The following is a 25167-nucleotide window of genomic DNA, read 5'->3' on the forward strand; positions in this document are numbered from 1 at the left end:
TGCATTTCATGTTAAAAAGATTATGTGCTCTATTTCCAGACTATCAGAATCATGCTCGCACGTTGGAGCTGTTCTTTTTGCAGTTGAAGCTGGGGTGAAAATGAGAGCGACATGCACATCAGAGCAGTGCAAGTGGCTGATGCCATCTCATGTTAAAAAGGTAAGCCAAAAAGCAAAATGTAGGATAAAGAATGTTATATTGGGACTTCATGTGACAGTAGGATAAAATATCTTCCCCTATACTGCTACCTTGTCGTGGTGGGGAAGCTTGAGTGCCTCAATGACCCTGTAGGCTATACCGGCGGGGGCTTCAAGCTCCTGGTAGATCTAATCAAGCCGGGCAGGTTGCAGGTGAGGGGTCAGACAAAAGGCAGTACTTTAATAAATGAAGAGTTCTATTCCAAAACGCTATAACAGCATTTAAAAGCCATTTCCTTTTTCATGACTAACATAACCATGACTGCAGAACCGTATACTGTATATCACACCCTTCTCATGCATGCCTCAACACCCTAGCACTTGTTTTCTGCGCACACACACACCTGACTGCAGCACTTTATATATTCACATTTCTCATGCATTCCTCAATACTCACAACTCCTCACACCACATTTTCATCAACATGGAACTGCTTACTTTCCACTCCTTTTATACCCAGCACATGGCACCTCCATCCCCACCCAACATACACACACACACTTCACTGCCAACCAACCACTATACCCAGCCTAAAACACACATACTCACTCCACTGCCATCACTGTTCAATTTCGAATATTTTTGGAAACGAATATATAGCGTTTTGGAAAAGAGCTTTTTAAATTTTAATGATCTTCTTTGGCTTAATTTTTCCAGATTCCTGCTTGCCCAGTAACTCTGATTGACTTCTCTTCAGCAAAGTCAAAAAAACGAAAGCTTGAGTGTTCCATTGATGGCTGCACAAGTACACAAAAGGTTGGGAAATCACTTCCATGCCCAAGAGTGCAGAGAGATTCAGAGACATACTGTAGGTTTTTTGAGAGTTTAAGCAAAAACTGTCCAAGGAGTGCAGCACTGATGTCTAGGGAACCTTACCACAAAGAATTTGTCCCCCAGTCTAGCATGCTTCCTAAAACTGTGCCTGAGTACAGAACACCAGAGACACTGCAGCTCCCCCCCCAAAGACCTTGAAGAGCTATGCCTGGACTTCCAGCTTGAAGAGCTCACCCTGTCCCAAGTCCAGGCTGTAGAGAGGGCGACTCGAAGTCAGAGTGCAAGCAGTATTTGGTTTAGGCAAAGAGCTGGACGCGTAACTGCCTCTAAGCTGAAACAAGTTCTTAAGACCAACCCCCAGCAACCATCAAAGAGCTTGATCAAGGCCATATGCTATCCAGAGGCATATAGGTTCACCACAGCTGCTACAAGGTATTTAGGGTTTGATGTAGGGTAAGGCAGAGTTAAGATTTGGGGTATGAAACTGTCCATAACTGTAACTAAAAAAGTGTTATGAAGATGGAGGTTAGTTATAGGCTTATACGGCTAGGGTTATACAGGGTAAGAACTAAGTATAGTTTAGGGTAATGGCATATTGTATAATACATCACTTTACTGTTTTACACATCCAATACTAAGTAATAATTTCCTTTTCATGTTTGGCATGTGTACTGTTTATAGTTATGGATGCAAACATGAAGCACAAGCCAGAGGAGCATATGAGAAGCTTATGAGCCAGGAGCATGCAGGCTTCTCATGTATGGACAGCGGTCTCTGGCTGAACCCCAAGTGGCCATACATGGGGTCCTCCCCTGATGGGATAGTCACTTGTGACTGTCATGGAACTGGCATCTGCGAGATTAAGGTATTGACTCTGTTGTAGTCAAGGCCATAGGTGTGACATCTTTCCATAAGAATCAGTGAACTGAGTAAAAATGCAGGAAATACCTTTTCTAATTTCTAATCTATTGTTCAATTAAGATAAGATGAGGCTTTATTGTCTGTGTCAAATAGACATTTGTTTTGGGCAATGAGAGATTATGATAACACAGACCACACCCATCATCTTTGCTTCTTCACTGTTTCATCAGATAAATCTTGATTGTTGTTCTCATCACTGTGATTTTAGTGCCCACACTCTCAGAAAGATGCGGTCAACCTGCGCATGCGTGCTGGGGAGAAGGGCTTCTGCCTCATCAGTGACGGGGATAATGTCACACTGGACCCAACTCATGACTACTATTACCAAATTCAGGCACAGCTTCACATTGCAAATGCAGAGTACTGTGACTTTGTTGTGTGGAACCGCAATGACATATTTGTTGAAAGGATTTTGCCTGACCTTGAGTTTTGGGATGATGCGATTCCTAAAGTTGAGTGTTTTTTTAGAAACAGTATACTCCCAGAAATACTGGGACAGCAAGTTACAAACATACATGTGTAATGTGATAAAAGGACGACAACATAATGACATTTTGAATATTGTTATGACCTGATGGTAGTCATTATGAGTTCTGGCTATTGTATTTGCTCTGACGTAGCATTAGAGCACAAATTGTCATTTAATTTTATTGTACATTTAATTGTGTCATTTAAGTGTTGTGTAACACTACACAATGATTAAATGCTATTGAGGCAGCATAATAATACATTGGTGGTTTATTTACAAGATTAGACTTTTAAACAAATAAACAAAATAGATTGCAATCCATCACAGTATAATACTGTACAAACTGCCAGCACAATATGACAGTTGGAGAAAAATATTTCATTTGAAAACATTTACAGACTAATCAGGAGTCAGGACTTAGGTACTACTATTACTCTACCCTGTTCTACTTATCACCAGAGCCAAGCAGCAGATACTGGACACTACTCTTCCTCTCCACCCCCTTCTGTGAGCCGTGACAGTGACAAGACATTTAATTTTTTTTAACTGATTGATTACCACCCACCCCCCTTACTCCAGTGGGACAACAGACTCGGAGAGATTTGATAAGGCACAACAAATTACCCCAATCTTGTCGATCAATGCATGTGTCTCACCTGGCTTTGTGGACATGTTCTCTATTGGCATAGCCCTGCTCTGCAGAATTTGATATTTCCTCCTGACTAAATCTATGACTCGCTCAACATGGATACGCAAATTGGCTATTTTCCTTGTCTCTGCCACTTCATAGGCTGACAGCTGTTTTCTCCCTTTAGTGAATGCCGGTGTCTGTAGTGAAGCACAGTAAAACCCCACATTATCGCCAATATTGAACCCACGATCTGCAAGGACAATATCTCCAGGTAACAAGTTCTTTAGGAGGCCACTCTCTATTGTGATCTGCTTATCGCTAACTCTCCCTCCCCAGGCAGAAGATATGTAAGTGACGTAGCCTTGGGGGGCAACACCAATCAAAAATTTTACAGTGTGATGGTGCTTGTAGTTGGACCAAGTTTGAGCTTGTGTAAGAAGATTAGATGGTCTCTCAATAAAGACTTCAAAGCAATCAACAATCACAGCCACTTTACATCCAAATGCCTGTCTGAAACTCAGTGGCATCGTAGCTTGAAGAACATGTCGCTCTGGCCACTCAATTAGGAACTCTAACCTTTTATGAAGTATGTCAATTACTTTATGCCAAACTCTAGAAGCAGTGGACAGAGAAATATTGAACCTGAAAGCTAAATCTTTCAGGGGCAGATTTAGTCTCAGCCTCAGCAAAACTAGTATGAATTGTTCAAATTTGGACAACAAAGACATAGGTCCCGAGGTGATATAGGGCTCGCACAGTTCAAAAATCTGAATTAAAACTAAGAAGTTGGGGAGCCCTGTGTAGAACTTTGTCTTGTCTTCATTTTTTTCAAAAGCCTCCTGGCTGAACTGTGTGTCCAGAGCCTTGCTCCGAAGATCAACCAGCTCTGCTGTGTTCTGTCTCAAAACATCCTCCATCTTCTCGATGTCATCCATCGTCAGCTCTGTCTGGCATCCAGCATCCGCACAGCCTGCAATATAACAGTGGGGGAGCATAATCAGCATAATAGAGGCAACCTCAATGTGGAATATACTAGGCACAGGTACACGCACACACAGGTCTTTATCGCCAAGTTCCACATTTATTTACACTTTCACACACTGATACTATCGCACAGAATGACAGCTGTCCATCCCAGCTGATGTGTGTCTCTTTTTCTCCTCTCCCGCTCCTCTCCGTCTCACTATAACACAGGGGAGGGAAACCATCATCAGTCCATAAACAACATCAGCTGTTCTTACCGGCCTCGCAGCGCCGCCCTGATGAGCCTTCCGCTCCACTCCTCCCCTGCAGCTGCGCCCGGGGCCACGCCTCCGCCACACACCCCCACCGCCCGTTCGAGGCCGGGGAGCCGTCCGGCCGAGCCAACTCCCCCCCCCCCCGCGAGCGAGAGAGGAAATCGGCCACTGCCATCTGCGCCCCCGGCCTATGGATCACCTTGAACTTAAAGGGCTGCAACGCCAGATACCACCGGGTGATCCGGGCGTTGGCATCCTTCATGCGGTGGAGCCACTGCAGCGGGGCGTGGTCCGAACAGAGGGTGAATGAGCGTCCCAGGAGGTAATAGCGCAGGGAGCCGACCGCCCACCGGATGGCCAGGCACTCCTTCTCCACGGTGCTGTACCGGCGCTCGCGCTCTGCTAGCTTCCGGCTGATGTATAGGACAGGGCGGTCGGCCCCCCTTACCTGCTGGGACAAAACGGCTCCCAGCCCTCTGTCCGAGGCGTCAGTCTGCAGAACAAAAGGGAGGGAAAAGTTAGGAGTGTGAAGCAGCGGCTCCCCACAGAGAGCCTTTTTCACCTGCACAAACGCCGCCTGGCACGGCCCCGTCCACTGGACCAGATCCGGGGCACCCTTTCGAGTGAGATCGGTCAGGGGGCTGGTTAGCTGCGCAAACCCCGGCACAAAGCGACGATAGTAACCCGCCAACCCCAAGAACCGTCTCACCTCCTTTTTCGTCCTGGGGCGCGGGCAGGATGCGACAGCCGCCGTCTTCTCCACCTGTGGACGCACCTGCCCGCCCCCCAGGTGGTACCCCAGATACTGCACCTCCCTCCGTCCAACCGCGCACTTCTTCGGATTGGCCGTGAGCCCCGCCCCCCTCAGGGACTCCAGGACCGCGGCCACCCGCAGCACATGCTCCGCCCAGGTGTCGCTGTGGATGATCACGTCATCCAGGTAGGCGGCAGCATACGCTGCGTGCGGACGCAGTACCCGGTCCATGAGACGCTGGAAAGTGGCCGGGGCCCCGAACAGGCCAAACGGAAGTGTCACGAACTGGTACAAACCGTACGGAGTGGAGAAGGCCGTTTTCTCCCTGGCCTCGGCAGACAAGGGAATCTGCCAATAGCCCTTGGTTAAGTCCAGTGTCGTGAAAAAGCGGGCCGTGCCTAACCGGTCCAGGAGCTCGTCGACCCGAGGCATGGGGTAGGCATCAAAGCGTGACACTTCGTTCACCCTGCGATAGTCGACACAGAACCGTATAGACCCATCCTTCTTCGCCACCAGAACGATGGGGCTACACCAGGCGCTGTGCGACTCTTCTATTACTCCCATCCTCAGCATTTCCGCCAATTCCCTCTGCACGATTTTTCGCTTGTGCTCCGGGAGCCTGTAGGGCCGTGAACGCACCGTCACGCCAGGCTGCGTCACGAAATGGTGCTCGATAAGGGACGTCCGGCCGGGCAGGGGGGAGAACACGTCCGCAAAACGCTGTTGCAACGCGACAACATCCGCTCTCTGGGCCTGTGTGAGATGGTCATCACAAGGGAGGGAGGCGGGAATGATAGAATTTGGCACCTCAGGCCCCAACTCATCTCTCTCCTTCACCAAGCTCACCAGAGAAGCGGTTTCAACCTCTCGCCACAGTTTGAGGAGATTGAGGTGATAAATCTGCGTGGCTCCTCCCCTGTCCGACCGAGCGACCTCATAGTCCACGTCCCCGACTCGCCGTGTGACCACAAAGGGTCCTTGCCACTTGGCGAGCAACTTCGAGCTGGAAGTAGGGAGTAACACAAGCACTTTATCTCCCGGTGAAAATTGCCTGAGCCTAGCCCCTCTGTCATACAGGCGTTGCTGACGCTGCTGAGCCTGGAGCAAATTCTCCCGTGACAACCTCCCCAAAGTGTGGAGTTTTGCTCTCAGGTCCAACACGTACTGAATCTCATTTTTGGCGGGGCTCGGACCGTCCTCCCAGCTTTCTTTAATCAGGTCGAGCACCCCACGTGGCCTCCTGCCGAACAGCAGTTCAAAGGGAGAAAATCCCGTGGAGGCCTGGGGCACCTCCCGCACTGCGAATAACAGAGGGTCTAGCCAGTGATCCCAATTGCGTTCATCCTCGTTAATGAACTTCCGAATCATGGACTTTAAAGTCTTATTCAGCCGCTCCACCAGCCCGTCAGTCTGAGGGTGGTAGACGCTGGTCCGAATAGATTTAATGCCCAGTAATTCGTACAGTTCCCGCAGTGTACGAGACATAAACGACGTGCCCTGGTCAGTCAGTATCTCTTTCGGGATTCCGACTCGGGAGATGACCTGAAACAGTGCCTGCGCCACACTCTTTGCAGAGATGGTGCGCAGCGGAACTGCTTCCGGGTACCGCGTTGCGTAATCCACCAAGACTAACACAAAGCGGTAGCCGCGTGCACTCCGGTGAAACGGCCCGATGAGGTCCATGCCGATGCGCTCAAACGGGACCTCAATGAGGGGGAGAGGGCGCAGCGGCGCCTTCGGTATGGCCGGCTGGTTAACAAGTTGGCAGTCCGGGCAGGACGCGCACCAGCGGCGCACATCCGCTCGGATGCCCGGCCAATAAAATCGGGCCGTTATTCGCTCCAGAGTTTTCTCATAGCCCATATGCCCTGCCATGGGGTTATAGTGGGCCGCCTGGAAAAGCGTTTCCCGGCGGCCCTGCGGCACCAACAACTGGGTGTGTGTTTCCTCTGTCTGAGTGTCACGACTCACTCGATATAATCGGTCGTTTAATAAGACGAAACGCGGGTAGGTCTGCGCGGCCTCAGGGCGCACCACGTGACCATCAATAGCCATCACTTGGTCAAAGGCTGAGCGTAGGGTGCCGTCACGAGACTGCTCCAGTGGGAAATCACCCATGGGGGACACTTCCGGGGCTCCTCCCCCCCGGAGTCAGTGTCGGACGACCCCGCGTCACCGCTGAACGCCGCGCACACGCTACACCCCGCTTCCGGTCGTGATCGCACCCCCGCGTACTGTCCCAGTAGCTGATGAAACCCCGGCCAATTGGTACCCAGAATCAGGGGGTGCGACAGGCGCGGGCTAACCGCCGCCGTTACTCTATGCGTTTTGCCCTTATACTTTAATAACAGCGGCACTATGGGATACCTGTGAACGTCACCATGCACACACCTCACCTCCACCCATTCTGCCTCCAGCAATGCCCCGGGGCGAACCAAGCTTTGGTGTACGAGGGTCTGCGTGCAGCCCGTGTCCACCAACGCCTGGCGTATACCCCCTCGAGTCCTTACCGGAATACTGTATGTCCCTCCTGGACCGGGGGAGGGTGCTGGGGCGCCAGCAACACGAAACACCTGCCCCACTTCCATAAGCGGACAATCCCTCCTCAGGTGCCCCGGCTGCCCGCACTTCCAACACTCCAGCCCCGGCGTCTGTGCTGCTCTCCGTGGCTCGGGGGCGGCTCCACTTGGCTCGGCTGCCCTGGACGGCACCAACGCCGCGAAAGGGTTAGTGGGGCTCAGCGCCGGCAGCCGCTCTGCCTGCCCTGGTGCCGGCACACGGCGCCTCGGGGCCGGCACCGGGGCCTGTTTGTTCGGCCTCCGTCCGGCGTCCCCGGGTTCCCCTGCTCCAGCGGCAAGGTGGTCCTCCGCCAGCGTCACCGCTACCTCCAAGCTTGCGGGCCGGTGGCACCGGACCCATCTCGCCGTCTCCGCTGGCAATCCCTCCGTGAACTGCTCCAGCACCACCTTGTCCACCAGCTTCGTCTCCCCCTCCGATGTTCCCGGTTGCAGCCAGCGTACCGCCGCGTCGCGCAGCTGCCGGGCCCAGGCGAATGGTCGGTCCGTTGTAGCCAGCCGACAGGCCCGGAACCGCCGGCGGTGGTCTTCGGCGGTGAGCCCTAGCCTGTCCACCACCGCCCGGCTCACGTCCGCGAAGCTGCTCCTCGACGCCGGAGGCAGACTCAGGGCCGCTGTTTGTGCCTCCCCGGACAGCAGGGGGAGCAGCCGCGGAGCCCACTCCTCCCGCGGCCATTGGCAAGCCTCCGCCGTGGCACGGAAGGTCTCCAAAAAAACCTGTGGGTCGTCCCCGTCCCCCATCCGGGGCACCGCCACCGACAGTGGCGAGGGCTTCGGCGTGGCAGCGGCCCCGACCAGCCGCTCCAGAACTTGCGTCTGCCGGTCCGTCTGCTCCCGCAGCGCGGCCAGGTGGGCACGCTGGTCGGCCGCCTGATCCCGGCTCATCGTCGCCATCTCCGCCAGCATCTGCGCCAAGAATCGCAGAGGCTGGGCGGGTGGCGCGGCCTGTGGGTCGGACATTTCCCCACCGGCACTTTCCTGGGTTTCGGCACCACTTGTGGAATATACTAGGCACAGGTACACGCACACACAGGTCTTTATCGCCAAGTTCCACATTTATTTACACTTTCACACACTGATACTATCGCACAGAATGACAGCTGTCCATCCCAGCTGATGTGTGTCTCTTTTTCTCCTCTCCCGCTCCTCTCCGTCTCACTATAACACAGGGGAGGGAAACCATCATCAGTCCATAAACAACATCAGCTGTTCTTACCGGCCTCGCAGCGCCGCCCTGATGAGCCTTCCGCTCCACTCCTCCCCTGCAGCTGCGCCCGGGGCCACGCCTCCGCCACACTCAATTTTTACTCATTTTCACTGTAGGAGTTTTTTAGTGGGCTATTAGAATCTGGTGTAATGTGTTTAATTCACTATGTTAATTTAATGTAATTATTTTTTTTAATCAACAAAAAAACATGTTGCGTCTAAACAAAAAATATATTTATATGTTTCTCACCACAGAAACCTTACATTACGGATATCTTTACTTATCTGTGAAAGGAGACTGTCTGGAATCTGGCAATATAAGAACCATAGCAGTGTACAAAAACCTGTGGTGTGTGCCTGACGGTAATAAGTGCCACTTTTTCTTTTTTTCTGAATAAAATGGTATGGATTTACTCTGTGATTAAAAAATCACAAACATGTAATATGTAACTTGGACCATAATCATTACAGATAATGGCATCTTTTTCTCTTTGACATGATTCTTGTTTGTTTTACATCTCAGCACAATATCTTACCTGGATAAGTGAATGTCTCATTCACACTGAAGTCTTCTGGTTGTGGATTCTCAGCTGGAAGCTGCAGTTCGGGGTTCTCCACTGTCACTAGGCTCAAATCCGGGCTCTCAGCCGTCTGTTGCATATCCAAAATCGCCTCTGCACATCGATGCTGTTCTGCCTTAAGCTTCATTCTTTTCTCTCGTTTGAGAACTGATTCCGATCTGGGTTTTCGTTCGTAGCCGAGATTGACCGTCGGAGCCCAGTCCTCCGACTCTTCGTCATCCAAAGCACTTGGGCAGCCTATAGTCCCAATCAAGTCAATATTAGACTACTAACTTAAAAGCACTAAGTAAACGAGAATTTAACGACAACCTAATGCTAATAAGTTCGTTTGCAAACATAACATTACCTCTGACGAAGTGGTCGCTGCAGACACGGGCATTGGCAGACTCTGCTCCTCCCGACTGTAAACGTAAATTTAAAATCCATTTTTTCCTACGTTTTTCGGTTAGAATTTTCCATTTTTCTCCTCTTCGTTGGGCTATTTTTGGTACCCTAAAATACCGTTTATCAGTTTCTCTGGTCGACCTACTGGAGCATCCGTAAACACAACAGGACATAGGCATTTTGCGTACTGTCTGTCTGTGATTTTGCGCTTATCTTTTTCACTTCCGACCGCCAGTCAAATTTCGCGCTTTACGTCGACGTCACGTCTACGTCAAATGAAACCTAGCTATTAGCCGGGGACTCATAAGGCCAGTGTTCTCAATCTCTCTTCGCCAGATTCTCTGCTAACATCAGTCAGTGCAGGCCACCACCATAATTCCCTACGTGTTTTTGTGAATCACCTTGCCTCACTATATGTTTGTTTTTTGTGCGCCTCTTCTTAGCTACACCTAACTGTCAACCCCTGTCGAAGAGCTTCTACTTGGATGCTGGACCTTCTGGCAGTCCCTCAGGCTATTACCAAAATTACCTACCTGCCTCTCTGCCTCCACGCCAGGAGTTTTTTGGATTTACACACCCGGACTACTCACCCCTCTATGTCATCTCCGACCTCCGTTGGCAAGTACGCAGTACGAAGGAGGATTCTGAGCCAACAATATATTCATATGCCTCCTTATCTGTGTTTTGAACATTTGCATTCTGTTACAGTGACCCCGACCTTTTCCTGGACCCTATGTGACTTGCTTTCCAGTCCAATCCCTGGAATAGCTGTCCTCTCTGACCCGGACCAGATCGTTACTTAGTTTAACGTCTACTCTCACCTTTTGTTTATGAATATTTTGTGTAAACATTAAACATTATTCTTAAAACATACTTACGAGCTGTTCGGCGTTTTGCGTTTGAGTCCTGTCACTCGTCTGAAACGGTCTCGGCCGTAACAGTAGAATCTGGCCAGCAGTTATGGACTCAGCAGACGCGGAACGGTCAGCCATTCAGAGGCAGGGGGCGATATTAGGAAGTCATGAACAATCTATTCAGTTCCTGTTAGCCCAGCAGCAGACTCTTAGAGATGGCCAAAGTAAAATACTGGAGTCCCTCCAGGCTCTACAAGCGGATATTTCTACTGCTGCTGGTTCCGCCTCGGGCCCCGCGGGCCAAGACTCCGGTACACCAGCTCCTCTGCCTCAACCTGTTGCCGTTGCATCTCCACCTACATCAGCTTTCCGTGATGCTACGTCCCCGGAGCCCGAACCATTTTCAGGGGATCCAGGGAGTTGTAGCAGGTTTTTGCTTCAGGTCGACCTTGTTTTCGGTCGTTCTCCACGCACATTTATTGCGGATTCTAATAAGATATCTTAAAACCGGTTGGCCTGACGACGCTCTGCGTGGGGTGTTTTTCCGGGCATTGAACGAGGGTATGAAAGACCAGCTTGCCTCCCGTGATGAGCCAAAATCTTTTGAGGAACTGGCGTCCCTCTCCCTTCGCATTGACAACAGGTTGCGTGACAGGGAGAGGGACAGGAACTACAAATCCCAGCGCCGTTTACCGCGCTCGTTTCCGGGTACGTCACCGTCGCCGCCTCCGACTGTGGACTCGCATGAGTTTGTCGCCTCGGCTTACGTCACTAATCCCGAGCCGGAGCCTATGCAGATTGGCCGGTCACGGTTGACACCGGAGGAGAGGGAGCGGCGGCGTCGGGCTCATGCCTGTTTTTACTGTGGCTCGCTGGAACACTTGATTGCTGCATGCCCGAAGGAGGGAAAAGGTGTCGCCCGCCGGTAGAATCGGGGATACGGGTGGGCGGTTCGAATTCTGGTCAGAAACCCCGTTTACAACTCCCTGTCACCTTGGAGATGCTACAGATTACTCATTCGTGCACAGCCTTATTAGATTCTGGTTCTGAACAGAATTTAATCAGTCTCGATCTCGCTGAACGATTAGGCGTTCCGCTCGTGCGCCTTGAGCCGCCCATTCCAGTTAGAGCGATTAATAACCAGGTTTTCACTAAAATTTCTTTTCACACTGGTCCAGTGTCACTGTGCACTTCGGGGAATCATAGGGAGAAACTCACCTTTTTTGTCCTCGATTCACCTGATTCTCCGCTCACTTTGGGTTATACCTGGCTGTGCTTACACAATCCGCACTTGGATTGGGAGGGGCAAAGGGTTGTCAGCTGGAGCCCTTTTTGCCACTCAAATTGTCTGACTTCCGCCCGTTTTCCCGGCCCGGGGGAGGCTACGGGGACTGACGAATATGTCCCCGATCTCTCCGGGGTGCCGCCTGAGTATCATGATTTGCGGGAAGTATTCAGTAAGATCAAAGCGCAGTCTCTACCGCCCCATCGTCCTTATGACTGTGCGATTGATTTGCTCCCCGGAGCGTCCCTGCCCAAGAGCCGGTTATATAGTATCTCTAGGCCAGAACGTGCTGCGATGGAGGAGTATATTAGGGATTCACTAGCGGCTGGGTTAATCCGTCCGTCTTCATCCCCCGTGGCGGCTGGGTTTTTTTTTGTAGACAAGAAGGATGGGTCTCTTCGGCCGTGTATTGATTTCAGGGGCTTGAATGACGTCACTATTAAAAATAAGTATCCCTTGCCACTCATTAGCTCCGCTGTTGAATCGCTACAGGGTGCCACGGTGTTCACTAAGTTAGATCTTCGCAATGCTTATCATTTGGTGCGAATCCGTCAGGGTGACGAGTGGAAGACCGCGTTTAATACCCCCCTGGGCCATTTCGAGTATCTCGTTATGCCTTTCGGTTTAACGAACGCTCCAGCGGTGTTTCAGGCCCTAATAAATGATGTCCTACGGGATTTCATCGACCGTTTTGTGTTCGTCTATTTAGATGACATTCTTATTTTTTCTAAAACTTTGGCTGAGCATCATTCACATGTCCGAGCTGTCCTTCAACGCCTCTTGGAAAACAGACTGTATGCCAAGGCTGAGAAATGTGAGTTTCATTTGACATCGGTCTCTTTCCTGGGATACATTTTGGCAGGGGGGCAGGTGAAGACGGATCCGGCTAAGGTGAAGGCGGTCACGGACTGGCCTGTGCCTTCTACTCGCAAGCAACTCCAGGGGTTTTTGGGATTTGCGAATTTCTATCGTCGGTTCATAAGGAACTACAGTCTGGTGGCGGCTCCGCTTACACGCCTTACCTCTACGAAGCTTCCGTTCGGCTGGTCCGCCGAAGCAGACGGCGCGTTCACGAAACTGAAACATCTGTTTTCTACTGCGCCCGTCCTCGCTCAACCCGACCCGTCTAAGGCTTTTATTGTGGAGGTGGATGCTTCTGATGTGGGGGTGGGGGCTGTGCTTTCACAACGTGCCGGCCCCTCCTCTAAGCTGCGACCGTGCGCTTTTTTTTCTCGGCGGCTTTCACCAGCGGAACGGAACTATGATGTGGGGGACCGGGAACTGCTTGCCGTTAAGTTGGCGTTGGAGGAGTGGCGTCATCACCTGGAAGGTGCGGCGCTACCGTTCCTGGTGTGGACGGATCATAAGAACTTGACGTACCTACGCGGTGCGAAGAGGTTGAATGCACGTCAAGCTCGTTGGTCGCTGTTTTTTGCACGTTTTAACTTTTCCATTTCCTATCGCCCGGGTTCCAGCAACACCAAACCGGATGCCCTCTCTCGGCAGTTTGACTCGGACGCGGGTCCGGCGGAGTTTTCCACCATTCTTCCGGCCGGCTGTACGGTGGGGGCTATTACCTGGGAGGTGGAGGACGCCATCAACCGGGGCCTCCGGACGGAACCGGATCCGGGCACGGGACCGACTAACCGGCGTTTTGTTCCCGCGGCTGCTCGCTCCAAGGTACTGGAATGGGTGCACGCTTCGAGGTTTGCGTGTCACCCGGGCAGGGGCAGGACGACTTCTATGGTTAAGAGACATTTTTGGTGGGCCACTCTGGACAAAGATGTTCGGGAATATGTGGCTGCGTGCCCTTTGTGTGCCAGGTGTAAGTCGCGTACTCACCGTCCTGCTGGGCTGTTGCAGCCGTTATCTACGCCTCATCGCCCTTGGTCCCACATCGCCCTGGATTTTGTTACGGGACTCCCGGTTTCGGCTGGGAAGACCACTATTCTCTCGGTCGTGGATCGGTTTTCTAAGGCTGCTCATTTCGTCGCTTTGGAGAAGTTGCCCACTGCGGCTGAGACGTCTACGTTGTTGTTGGACCATGTTTTTCGGCTTCATGGCATTCCTGTGGAAATAGTTTCGGACAGGGGTCCGCAGTTTTCGTCCCAAGTTTGGGGTTCTTTTTGCGCTGCTTTGGGGGCCAGGCCTTGTCTGAGCTCTGGTTACCATCCTCAGACGAACGGCCAGACGGAACGTTTAAATCAGGAGCTTGGGGCCGCGCTCCGCTGTGTGACCTGTCATAACCCTGCGACTTGGGCCTCGTATCTGCCGTGGGTGGAATATGCCCACAACTCCTTGGTTTCGTCTGCTACTGGGCTGTCACCGTTCGAGGCCTCTTTGGGTTATCAGCCGCCCCTGTTTCCGGAGGAGGAGGCTGATCTTGCTGTCCCCTCGGTCCAGCATCATCTGCAGCGCTGCCGTCGGGTCTGGTCTCGTACGCGGGAGGCGCTGTTGCGAGCTGTGGCTCGCCAACGTGGCTGTGCCGACCGTCGCCGGTCTCCTGCGCCTGTTTACTCGCCGGGGCAGAAGGTGTGGCTCGCCGCGAAGGACATCCCTCTCAGGGCATCCTCCCGCAAGTTGTCTCCTCGTTACATCGGCCCCTATTCTGTGGACAGGGTCCTCAGCCCTACGGCTGTCAAGCTCCGTTTGCCTGCTGCCTTGCGGGTTCACCCGGTCTTTCACGTTTCTCAGGTGAAGCCGGTGGTGTCTAGTCGTCTGTGCCCGCCTCCGGTGCCCCCGCCTCCCGCCCGGCTCGTTGACGGGCACCCTGCGTTCTCTGTCCGGCGCATTCTGGATGTGCGGCGGCGGGGTAGGGGGCTGCAGTTTTTGGTGGACTGGGAGGGTTATGGGCCGGAGGAGCGTTCTTGGGTTCCTCGTTCTTTGATGCTTGACTCTGTGATGGTTTCTGATTTTCTTAGGTCACGTCGTGGGGCGGGTGCTGGTCGGCCGCCAGGTGGCGTCCCTTGAGGGGGGGTACTGTCATGGTCCGGGTGTGTGCCAGTGTGTCTCCCTCCGAGCCGGCGTCTCCACCCCTGGGAGGGGCCTCAGTGTTTTTGCTGATCGCTTACATCTGTGGGTAATTAGCCGGGGACTCATAAGGCCAGCGTTCTCAATCTCTCTTCGCCAGATTCTCTGCTAACATCAGTCAGTGCAGGCCACCACCATAATTCCCTACGTGTTTTTGTGAATCACCTTGCCTCACTATATGTTTGTTTTTTGTGCGCCTCTTCTTAGCTACACCTAACTGTCAACCCCTGTCGAAGAGCTTCTACTTGGATGCTGGACCTTCTGGCAGTCCCTCAGGCTATTACCAAAATTACCTACCTGCCTCTCTGCCTCCACGCCAGGAGTTTTTTGGATTTACACACCCGGACTACTCACCCCTCTATGTCATCTCCGACCTCCGTTGGCAAGTACGCAGTACGAAGGAGGATTCTGAGCCAACAATATATTCATATGCCTCCTTATCTGTGTTTTGAACATTTGCATTCTGTTACAGTGACCCCGACCTTTTCCTGGACCCTATGTGACTTGCTTTCCAGTCCAATCCCTGGAATAGCTGTCCTCTCTGACCCGGACCAGATCGTTACTTAGTTTAACGTCTACTCTCACCTTTTGTTTATGAATATTTTGTGTAAACATTAAACATTATTCTTAAAATATACTTACGAGCTGTTCGGCGTTTTGCGTTTGAGTCCTGTCACTCGTCTGAAACGGTCTCGGCCGTAACAAGTTCACACAAATAAATAATTCCCGTGTGTTTTTGAAAGCTTGAATCATGAATCATAACGAGGCAGTCACATCATTTCAGAGGAGCCTCTTTTGTCTTTCGTCATGTGATATTCTGAAGAACTATATGGACCTCAACATGGGCTTCATTTGGACACGCCCCCTTAAGTGTAACTAACCGGTACAATGATAACAGCAGGAGGAGAATGCAAACTTGATTTGTTTTTTGCAGATAAAATCAAAAAGTCAGTCTATTGATCCGCTATTCTGTAGTCGATCAGGAGGTACAGGTACAGAAATGTCCAATAATATCCATAACAAAATTATCATACAGTCCGAAATTCTGCTCTCCAGTCAGCTATGAAGTGCTTGTTAAGCAATGCATTGTAACCATTGCAGTGTTTGTGTAGGGGCATGCATGTAGATCTACAAATAATGCAATTACAATCATAATAATTAAAGATAGTCAGCCTACTTTTATTTAAATTTTATTGTCATGTTAGATGAGAAAATGTTGAAAATCTTAATAGATTGTAAACTCTGCAGTCCTGAAATGCAGAGTTATGGCAATGAAATTCTTTACATAATTTCAGCGTGCAGGAAATTTTTGGATGGGCCAGTAATCAAATCATGATGATGCACTGCAGCCAAACTGCTTTCTGCACTAACACAATAACATTATAAAAGTCAGAGCAGTCAAAACAAGAAACCTACTGCCCATGCTGAAAATCCTCCCCACAACATGCACAGAGTCAGAAGGCTACAGAAGGGTATCCTGTATGTGTCTTTTTTTAAGAACCTAAAGAAACCTGATGTGTCACTCTGACACCTCAGCAGCTTTGATAAAAAAAAAAAAAAGTTATTTGACACCACAGGGAAGGAAATGTTACAGCTGCTTTGAGAAGCTTATTTTTTCATAATTTTGACCAACTTTTTACTCCTTAAATCATTTTCCCTTTATTTGTTTTCCAACAACACTCACACAGGAAAACCCTTCTGTTCCCAGTCTGTTCCCAGTCTGTTCCCACTATGTCTATTCTTGCTGCTTATTGCAAAGCGTCTGTGTCCACGTCCTGATTCGGAGTTAATTCGATGTTTCCTCCTTCATCTGGAACCTAGTTTGACCATGATGCCATGATGTCACCTTAATTTGAGTGTGTGTATCACATGTGAGCACAAAAGCACACACACACCGCAAAAAACACCAGCTCTGCTACTTCCCTCCAAAACCCCTTCTTTACACAGCGTAGCATTGTTTCCGAGCCAAAATTACCACATCAGCAGCACTCCAAATACACCCCACATCCTTCGCTCCCAACCTGGCGACAATGAGAGAGAAATCCTTCTTTTGGAAGAGGAGAGACGGGGATTTCTTCTCTCCCCAGTTCCCAGCGTGGTAATAGCTGCTGTGAGAGCTTTACTAATTGGTTTCTTAATCTTTTGAAATGGGTAAAATAAAGTATCAGAGAGGGTGAGAGAGGCTGAAAATGAGAATGATAAAAAAGAGAGAGGCTCATGTGCTCGTGTCTTTTTTAAATGTGTGTTGTTTACAGTTTGTCTTACTCTGGAACGGTGTATGTGAACACACAAAGTGCAAGTGTACAGTATGTGTGTGGTCTGTGTGTGTGCATGAATGCCGGCCTGACCGTGTATGTTTGTGTGTGTGTGTGTGTGTGTGTGTGTGCACGGGGGGGAGGGGGGGGGCAATACTTCCTGATGATTCATCAGTGGAAAACACAATTAACTCCCTCACTGCCTCCCAATTATTTCCGTAGAGGAGATTAAAGCCTCCCAACTGAGACGATGAACAATCGAGGACACACAATCATCTGAATCAAATGTTCCACTGGTCAGACCGTCCAGCGGAGTCTGTTTTCACATTGTGGACTCATAGCTTCCCTACCAGCTGTCAGCTGGGATAAGCCTGTCAATCCAAATGAACCGCTTCTTGTTTTCTTTTTCTTTCTTTTTTTGGTCACTCTAAACCAGCTGTGCCAATTACAGTTATGTTGATCATCACCTTACATACATAAATCAATTGGCCGACATTATTATGGGAGGTGATAGAATTGGAGGAAGAGGAAAAGGGAAGAGGTGTGAACCCTCTGCAGCTGGCTGGATGTGGCAGATAGTCTGTATCAGGACACATTAGGGAAAAAAGTTCTAAATGGGTTGAATTATAACATATGTTAAAAGTAATCATTAGTTTTGTCCCTTATTTCTCTTTCAGATTGTTTGTCCTCTTTATCCTTAAAGGGTACACATGTCAGGATTGTTGTAATTGTTATTATTCTGAGTGATTTGCCATCTTTATTGTTTGATTTAAAATCAACAGTAGTGATGTACAGAGGCAAGAATTTATATGTAATGCTAACAGAATAAATACTGTGTACAGTGTGTTCTGAAAAGATGACACATGCTCTATGTTATCACGTTATCACTAATATATGAGGTGTGATTAAAATCCGAGACTCAAAAGAGCCTTTTAATTTAACTTTACCTGATCTTTAACTGGACCAGTTCATGTCTAAGGTAATCTTCTTCAATTCAATTTCAATTCAATTTTATTTATATAGCGCCAAATCACAACAAAAGTCACCTCAAGGCGCTTCATACGCCCATGCAATCTTTAGCATCTGAGTTATTTTTTTGGTCTCTCAGTGAAAGTCCCACTCACTACTTTGCGCTTGTGCCTCTGCAGTATACAATAGATCTTATTTTCTTATTAATAGATCCTAATTTAAATTTTGTGGGGTGGCCAGTGGACCCTAGGCCCCCCATTTGTGGTTCCCCTGCCCTCACTTTGTCAAAATCCCAACTTGATATTCATTTTTAGGTAGCAGAAGAACTCACAGTGGCTGAGCAGATGAGCTGTGGCAGCAAAACAGTTCAAGAGGACGTCATACCACCACAAAGTGGTACTGACAATCTGAGCTGATGTGGCCTTGGACAAATTGAAAAGTGTTGAAAACGGCAGGATCATCGATAGGAGCCCAGCTCTTCTTACAATGAGGGCGACGATTCCTTACCTGGACTCTCCTTTGAAATTCATTTTGGAAATCATAACTTCCACAGCCCCCGTCCTCCTACAGACTAAAGATCAGAGTCATCAGATAACAGTTACATTGTTATCATCGCACATCTCAAAAGCCAGCACCTGTGACGCTACAGAAGTGCACTGGCACACGTGGCATGACGCACAGTGTAATTCCCTCTAAAAAAAAAAAAAAAAAAAAATGAAAACAGTTTATGAATTTGATATGTTCACTTTGGACTATTTTTTAAAATTTACATGATTTTCAAATCACTGCATTATGTTTATATTCAAAATCTCCTATGGCTACAGTACTTATGAAATCCTGAGCTCATCTCAAGGAGTTTATCCTGTTATGCATTTTTCCCTTTGTACCCTTTAAACTGTCATCATGATGCTTTCTGATAGTTTTGTAACATTTCATCTCACTATCTCTAAACATTTAGCCAGCACAAAAACTGATTTGATGCAACACATAAATATTGGCCACCATCGATCACATTTTGCATTAACCAGGTCAGTCAACAAGGCCGACACACTAATAGCAACAATTGGTCAATACATCAGTGAACCAGTATATTTTGCACAGGATCTTTTTTGGAACATTTTGCAGGAATGGCAATGTAATAATCGAAGAGAAATTGATAAAGTGATGCAAAGATAATTGTGAAATTATGTGAAATTAAAATTTGCCTTGAGTCTAATATCCACCACAGGAGGGTGAGGGTCAGAAGGCTCAGACAGAGCATCATAAAATCTTCGCTGATCATCTGAGTCATGCAGAATTTGCATGCTCACACAATAATCACTGAAGAAACAGCTGAACTGTTGTTTTTTTTCAGTTTTCTTTAAGCAAAACACAAGAAGTGTAGCAATAAGATCATAAATAGACTATTTTGATTGTACATGTAACTCAGAATTCAATACATGCTAATCCTAGAGTGCAATATAATACTTGCGTGTGAAATCCCACCTGCACATACGAGGTATTCTTTGGTATCAGTGCCTCGCTGTACGAGCTCCTACAATATTTTCAGCAAACATGCATCCTGTTGGGACTGCATTTTTCCCCCCCTTTTTCCCTTCACTGATTTTTCTTGTTTTGGAAGCCAAATTTGGTTTGGAGGAGAATGAGTTCCTTCACAACAGCTGCATGTTGGAAAATAATAAATTGGGATTTCCAGACGCCCTCTCACTAATGTGAATGAGCAGCATCATAGCTTTGACAAAAACCTTACATAACAGTACATACATACAAACTTTACATACCATTTAAGTAACCCACAGCACTGACTACACACTGAGAGACATAAATGGGGTTTATCACTACTACATGTCTTTCCATGTGTTTGCTGCTGATTGTGCTAAAAGCTTCTGTGGTTGCAGTTCTTCTTTGGCTGGTTGTTTCTCCAACCAAACTCCCTGCATGCACCATTTTCATAAAAAGTGCCACTCGTGTTTAGACCATTAATTAGCTTTTGTGAGCTGGTTGTAGAGTGAATTACCATTTGGCAGTGAAGCCAAATGCAATTACGGTCATAAGCTCCAAACCTCAAGATGTGCCCCACCTTTGTGAGCAGTGCCAGATCTTTTGTTTCTTACTTTTCCTTACCTTTGTCTGAGTCGTGGAAAACATTTCCATTACTTCTATGTGTGAGTGCCTGAAGTTAAGAGAAAGGCACTTTTTAACAAAGTAACAAAGTAAATCCTGTACATGCTGGGGATCATCGCTATAGCATCTCCTAGCTGTGTTTTTGCCTCATTGCTTTGATTTCCTTATCTGAACAAGCAGCTTTTTTTTGTCTTTATCATCTGAACATGCAGACAGAGAATACAGATTGTAACAACAGTACAAGAGGTACTCGCTCAGAATCAGCGGCGTTTTGTCCCGGGGCTCTGATAAGAAAGTAGCAACATGTCTGTCCCGTAGTAGAAATGTTCCTCAGTTATATCAAAGGAAGACATATCCAGTTACATTGTCCAGTTACAAAACGTCCCATATATTTTAAGGAACAACAATGTTTGCAGCATTTTTCGTGGTGTGCACTCTGAGTGCTTTCAGCTTCAGTCAGTACGTCTGTTTCTGATGGGTGGGAGGTCCAGCACTTACTGTATACCCCTTCCAGTTAAGCTGGCTTTCTGTCTTCATGACTCTGACTTCACACAGCACAAGGGCCCTGTGTTTTCAGTTTCCCAAATAGGCCTAAATAAAGCATTCTGTCAGAGCCTTGTGGCCTGAGATCAACAGGCGAGTGGAAAGGGTGGTGGTGGTAATGAGGTGACGTTACATATAGGTGAATGCCTGCATGTATGAGATTGTAATCCTGGATAAGTCTCTCTAGCTGGCTTGGGACCAAATATTCCTGCATAACACAATAGGTTTTGGCACATATCCAAAAGTGGACTTTCTCTGGGTTTAACAGCGCAATCCATTCTGACCTTTTTTATTTTTCTTTTCTTTTGAAAGAGCTCATAATAACTGTCGCCTGGCCTGAAGAGAGATTGGAAGGGAAAATGTGCGTAAAGGGTTTTTTTTTCCACCATGTGTTTGGTTTTGTGAATAAAGTTGGGGATAACCCTTAAACCCGCCCTGCTCATAAAACTTTTTATCCCCTGCTGGATTAACTGTAACGGTCTCTGTGTCTCTTAAACACTTTTTTTTGGCTTGCTGCTCATTATCTCCAACATTTAATTCTTCTGTTTTCATTTTACTCTGGTCCCACTGGTGGCATTCCCATATTCTAGAAAACAACAGTTTGGGCGGTGGAGCTGAGTAAAGCAAACCTTGCTGAAGTGCCATTGAACGCAGACACTAAACATGGTGACATGTCTGGGAACTGTAAAAAATGAAAAGGAAAATGAAAATGAAAAGAAGAAAAAAAAACATGATACAACTAACTTTTCCCCTGGGTTCGTATAAATAAACTTTATATCTTGGAAAGTTATGTGGGAGAAAGACAGAACAGATTTATGTGGGAGAAAAAGAAGGAGAGGAGGAAAGAAGAAGGAGAAGAGACTGTAAAGAAAAAAATCTCCTAGTTAGAATACAATATATAACAATTAACAAAAATAGATATAATCAAAAAAGAGTCAAGATTATAAAGCAACACACTGGAGTTCATAAAGGAGACATTTTCACACCAGCCAATGACATTTAATTTGTGATTTCACCAAGATTCACTTTTTTTCTCATCTCACAATGCTGATTCTCATATGCCATATATAGTTGTGGAAATTGTTGCTGCCCTCAGAAATTCCCAAAATTGAACAAACATGATAAGTGGCATGTTATTTGTCCTGTGTTTAACTCTTTGCCCATTCAAAGCCTTTCCTGGACTGAGATGTTGTCATGTTTTAGGCCTGCTCATTGAACAAAATGACTGGGTGTGCATCAGCTGCCTATTTAGCTACCCTTGGAAAACCCGACGAACTACTCTGATAGTCTTTATTGATATACTGAGATGTCATGATTGATCATTAAGGGTTCAGGGGAGGTTGTCAAATGTTGTCTTTATGGAGGAAAGACTTTAAGATGCAGAAATTAAGGATCATCACACACAGACCTTGAGACCAGTTAGCCAATCCAGTATCACGGCTTCCCCTGCTGGTACTGCAACTTCTGCATACGTGTCCATGTCATGCTTTGAAAAGGCAAAGTGTGAACTGCACACAGTGGACTGGTATGTCTATTACATGCTTTGCCATGAAATTGGGTTACAATCAGTCAGCAATTCCTTGGTGCTAGGGAAAATCTGTATTACCCTACTGGCTGGTGAATAGGTCTTAGAGGTTGTTGGCAGTTGTTGGGTGTAAGTGGTTTCAAAAATGGTGCTTCACCAAAAACCTCTTTGTGTGCAAACACAAACGCTAACTCTCTACAGAGTAGTACTGACCCTTATTACTAAAGTGCAATATTAGAACAGAAACAGGGAAGGTTCTCATCTGAAATAAAATCTGTGCCTTACTGTTGAAATCAACAAACTAAGAAACAACTTTTAGGCGAGCAGCTACTGTTTCCCCTTTGCATTGTACTCTTCGCAGTATCACTACTGCTTTGCGAGTAATTGGTGAGTGTTTTCAAATGAGTCATCGTCTTCCTTACAATTAATGGCAAGTAAATTTCTCTAAATTCACCTAGCAACAGCAAGCAATCCCTTGCCAACCAGTCATATTTTTGATGTCCACCCAGCTTTTCACCTTCTTTTACCGTTGTCTGACAGCCCTGAACATTACTGTATGTTATGTGTCTGTACAACAACTTGGAGACCAGTGTATATAATGTACACCGAATAATGATGACAGTGGACTTGTACATGACAAAAATTTACTGATGTACTGGTCAATGAAATAAATGCTGTTTTATACTATACATAGATCCGTCTCATCATATTAGCCGGAGATGTTGTATTTTAAGAATGATATGATTTTACCAAGGAAAATATTAAAAAGCAAGATATGTTCATCCAGCTGCACATAGTTTGAAGACAGTTAGCTCTGCTGATAAAGAAATTTTAACATTGCCAGCTAACCAGATCAACCCTGGAACAAAACAAGATAGACTTGAATTTGAATGCGTGAACATTGTCTAACATTAGCCAAAAGAAGGGCAGCTCAGTTTTTTGGTTTTTGCAAACAAGCCTCTATGAACTTAATGCACTGCTGATGTTGACTGCCTTGAAATAGAAGTCATCTGCTTTGGACTACTTTGCATAGTTTAACTTTGAGCTTCTCTGCAGAAAAATTCCACTTACTGCTGACTATAAAGTGATTTAATATGAGTCAGTGGATCCAATTGAAGGGATGAGCTAAATCCCCACAATTATATGTTAAGTAATAGCAAGCTGTCTTAAGTGTTCTAATCTTGCTCTCTGGATCAGTGCTTTTGAAGTGCAGAAATTTGTCAGCTTTGTGCACCAGTTCATTTAACCCTAATCTGTTGGAGTATTGACTGCTCCACACAAAAGGAATGTTTTGTAGGCAGTAAAATGGCAGGAGTCTGCTTTATATTGTCCCGACTAAGCAATCAAGCTTGCTTAGCAAACCAGTTCCCCCTTCAGCAGTTCTTTTTATTGGATTAAATGATGTGCAATAAAGGCAAAACACCAGGGGGAGTACAGAGAAAAACTAACCCTCTGAGAGTTGTTGTGAATGATACAGACTAACCTATTTGATGCCGTCTCTTTGTCATCAAATGTGTAAAATCAGACATGCAGATTAATATCATTGGGCATTTTGTTTTTCTTTTTAATGTTCTGGGCCTTCAAGAAAGCTCTCATGTTCCAAGAAAATGTGACCAGTACGTTTTCAAAGAGTCTTTGATGGCACAGAGTGCTGCTGGCACAAAGACAGACAACATTGGATAAGATGGAGGGAAGAAAAAAAGAGCAAGTGGGATGCATCAGGGAGTTCAGAGAAGAAGCTGTATGCCAGGAGGAAGTGACAGTGTCATGGTACCAGTGAGGCCATTCAAGATCAGAATCGGTTCTGACCCATTTCCCCTCCATCATTCCGGTTCTTTGTCTTCATTTGTCTGCCTGTTGGTTACACTAAACCCTTTCACAGAAGATGCAAGGAACGAGGTGGATTTTTTTGTGTTAGGGTATTAGCCTCTGTCAGCCTAAATAGGCTTTAATTGGGGGGAAGTTTGGTCCAACACAGGCTGGATTTTCTAGACATACACACACACACACACACACAGGTGCCAACTGACCCTGCTTTGACTTCTTTCATCCAAATAAGCTTCATCTTGATATCACCACCATATCTGTGCTTTCTTCCCTTTTCTTTTGAAGACTTTTAATCTCTTCTCCTTGTTTCTTCCCTTGTCCTGTCCTGTCTTTCCTCTGTTTTGCTCTCTGTTCTTTGCCTCACAGGAACATAGTTACTTTCTTTCAGCCTTCTAACTTTAAATGTTATGTGTAAGGATCATAAATGTGTATGTGCATGTTGGAATGCTTAAGGCTGGATTTCCAGATTCCAGCACTGCTTCATGAAGCTTTAGCTCTAGGGGGAAAAATGTATTTTTTTTACATTCCCTCAAAAACTTCTGTCACTGACCCACAAAAATGCTTGCTGTGTTTTTACTGCCTCCCTTTTCACTGAATGTCATTTAGTGTTCATTTGCTAAATCACAGAAAACGTGTTAACATTACAACCAACTAAACCAACCACAGGATAGTGTACATTTTGGAGACTGACCTTTAAGGCAGCCTTTGACAGATGGCTTTAAAGTTTGCTTTATATTGTTAATCACATTGAACTTTTTGTAGGTTCCATTTTATTTGTAGATCAGACTTTCTGTTGTGTCAACTATTCTTTAAAAATGTAGAAGGGCAGTAGAGCCTTTAGCTTTCAGGTTCCTCTCTTGTGGAACCAGATTCTGGTTATGATTCGAGAGGTAAGAACCCTCTCTTGTCCTTTTTTACATGTATCGCACAGCAGGAAGTAGTCCACTTCCGAAACCTTCTGACCACTGGAAATACAGTAAAGGTGCTGCCTGGAGAAAGCATGCAGCAGACAGCACACACAAC

The 25167-nt window shown here is 47.3% G+C and overlaps 2 protein-coding genes and 1 pseudogene across 2 annotated transcripts; 1 reads left to right on the forward strand and 2 right to left on the reverse strand.

Annotated features, from left to right (window-relative positions):
* LOC146630183 (uncharacterized) overlaps positions 1-2429 on the forward strand; it is a 3350-nt pseudogene extending 921 nt beyond the window's left edge.
* A 319-nt stretch (positions 2430-2748) lies between these two features.
* LOC146630184 (uncharacterized) lies at positions 2749-10008 on the reverse strand. The gene is made up of 3 exons (XM_085355644.1): positions 9695-10008; positions 9304-9585; positions 2749-3963 (listed from the first exon to the last, which is right to left on the reverse strand). Exons 1-3 carry the CDS (start codon positions 9909-9911, stop codon positions 2933-2935), a joined length of 1530 nt encoding a protein of 509 aa, XP_085211770.1. The 5' UTR covers positions 9912-10008; the 3' UTR covers positions 2749-2932.
* Positions 7040-8617, reverse strand: LOC146630185 (uncharacterized). Its single transcript, XM_085355363.1, has one exon. It carries the CDS (start codon positions 8615-8617, stop codon positions 7040-7042), a length of 1578 nt encoding a protein of 525 aa, XP_085211489.1.
* Positions 10009-25167: the final 15159 nt, after the last annotated feature.

Source organism: Diplotaxodon limnothrissa, linkage group LG6 (assembly GCF_057381915.1).
Source record: "Diplotaxodon limnothrissa isolate DT_005_m linkage group LG6, D_limnothrissa_male_GT1.1, whole genome shotgun sequence".
Lineage (NCBI taxonomy): Eukaryota > Metazoa > Chordata > Actinopteri > Cichliformes > Cichlidae > Diplotaxodon > Diplotaxodon limnothrissa.

Coding starts and splice junctions, on each gene's coding strand:
- LOC146630185 (XM_085355363.1), bottom strand. CDS start 8,617: ATGTGGAACTTGGCGATAAAGACCTGTGTGTGCGTGTACCTGTGCCTA.
- LOC146630184 (XM_085355644.1), bottom strand. CDS start 9,911: ATGCCTATGTCCTGTTGTGTTTACGGATGCTCCAGTAGGTCGACCAGA. Junction 9,586..9,694: donor CAGCGACCACTTCGTCAGAG/GTAATGTTATGT, acceptor TTGGGACTATAG/GCTGCCCAAGTGCTTTGGAT. Junction 3,964..9,303: donor TGAGACATTCACTTATCCAG/GTAAGATATTGT, acceptor GTTATATTGCAG/GCTGTGCGGATGCTGGATGC.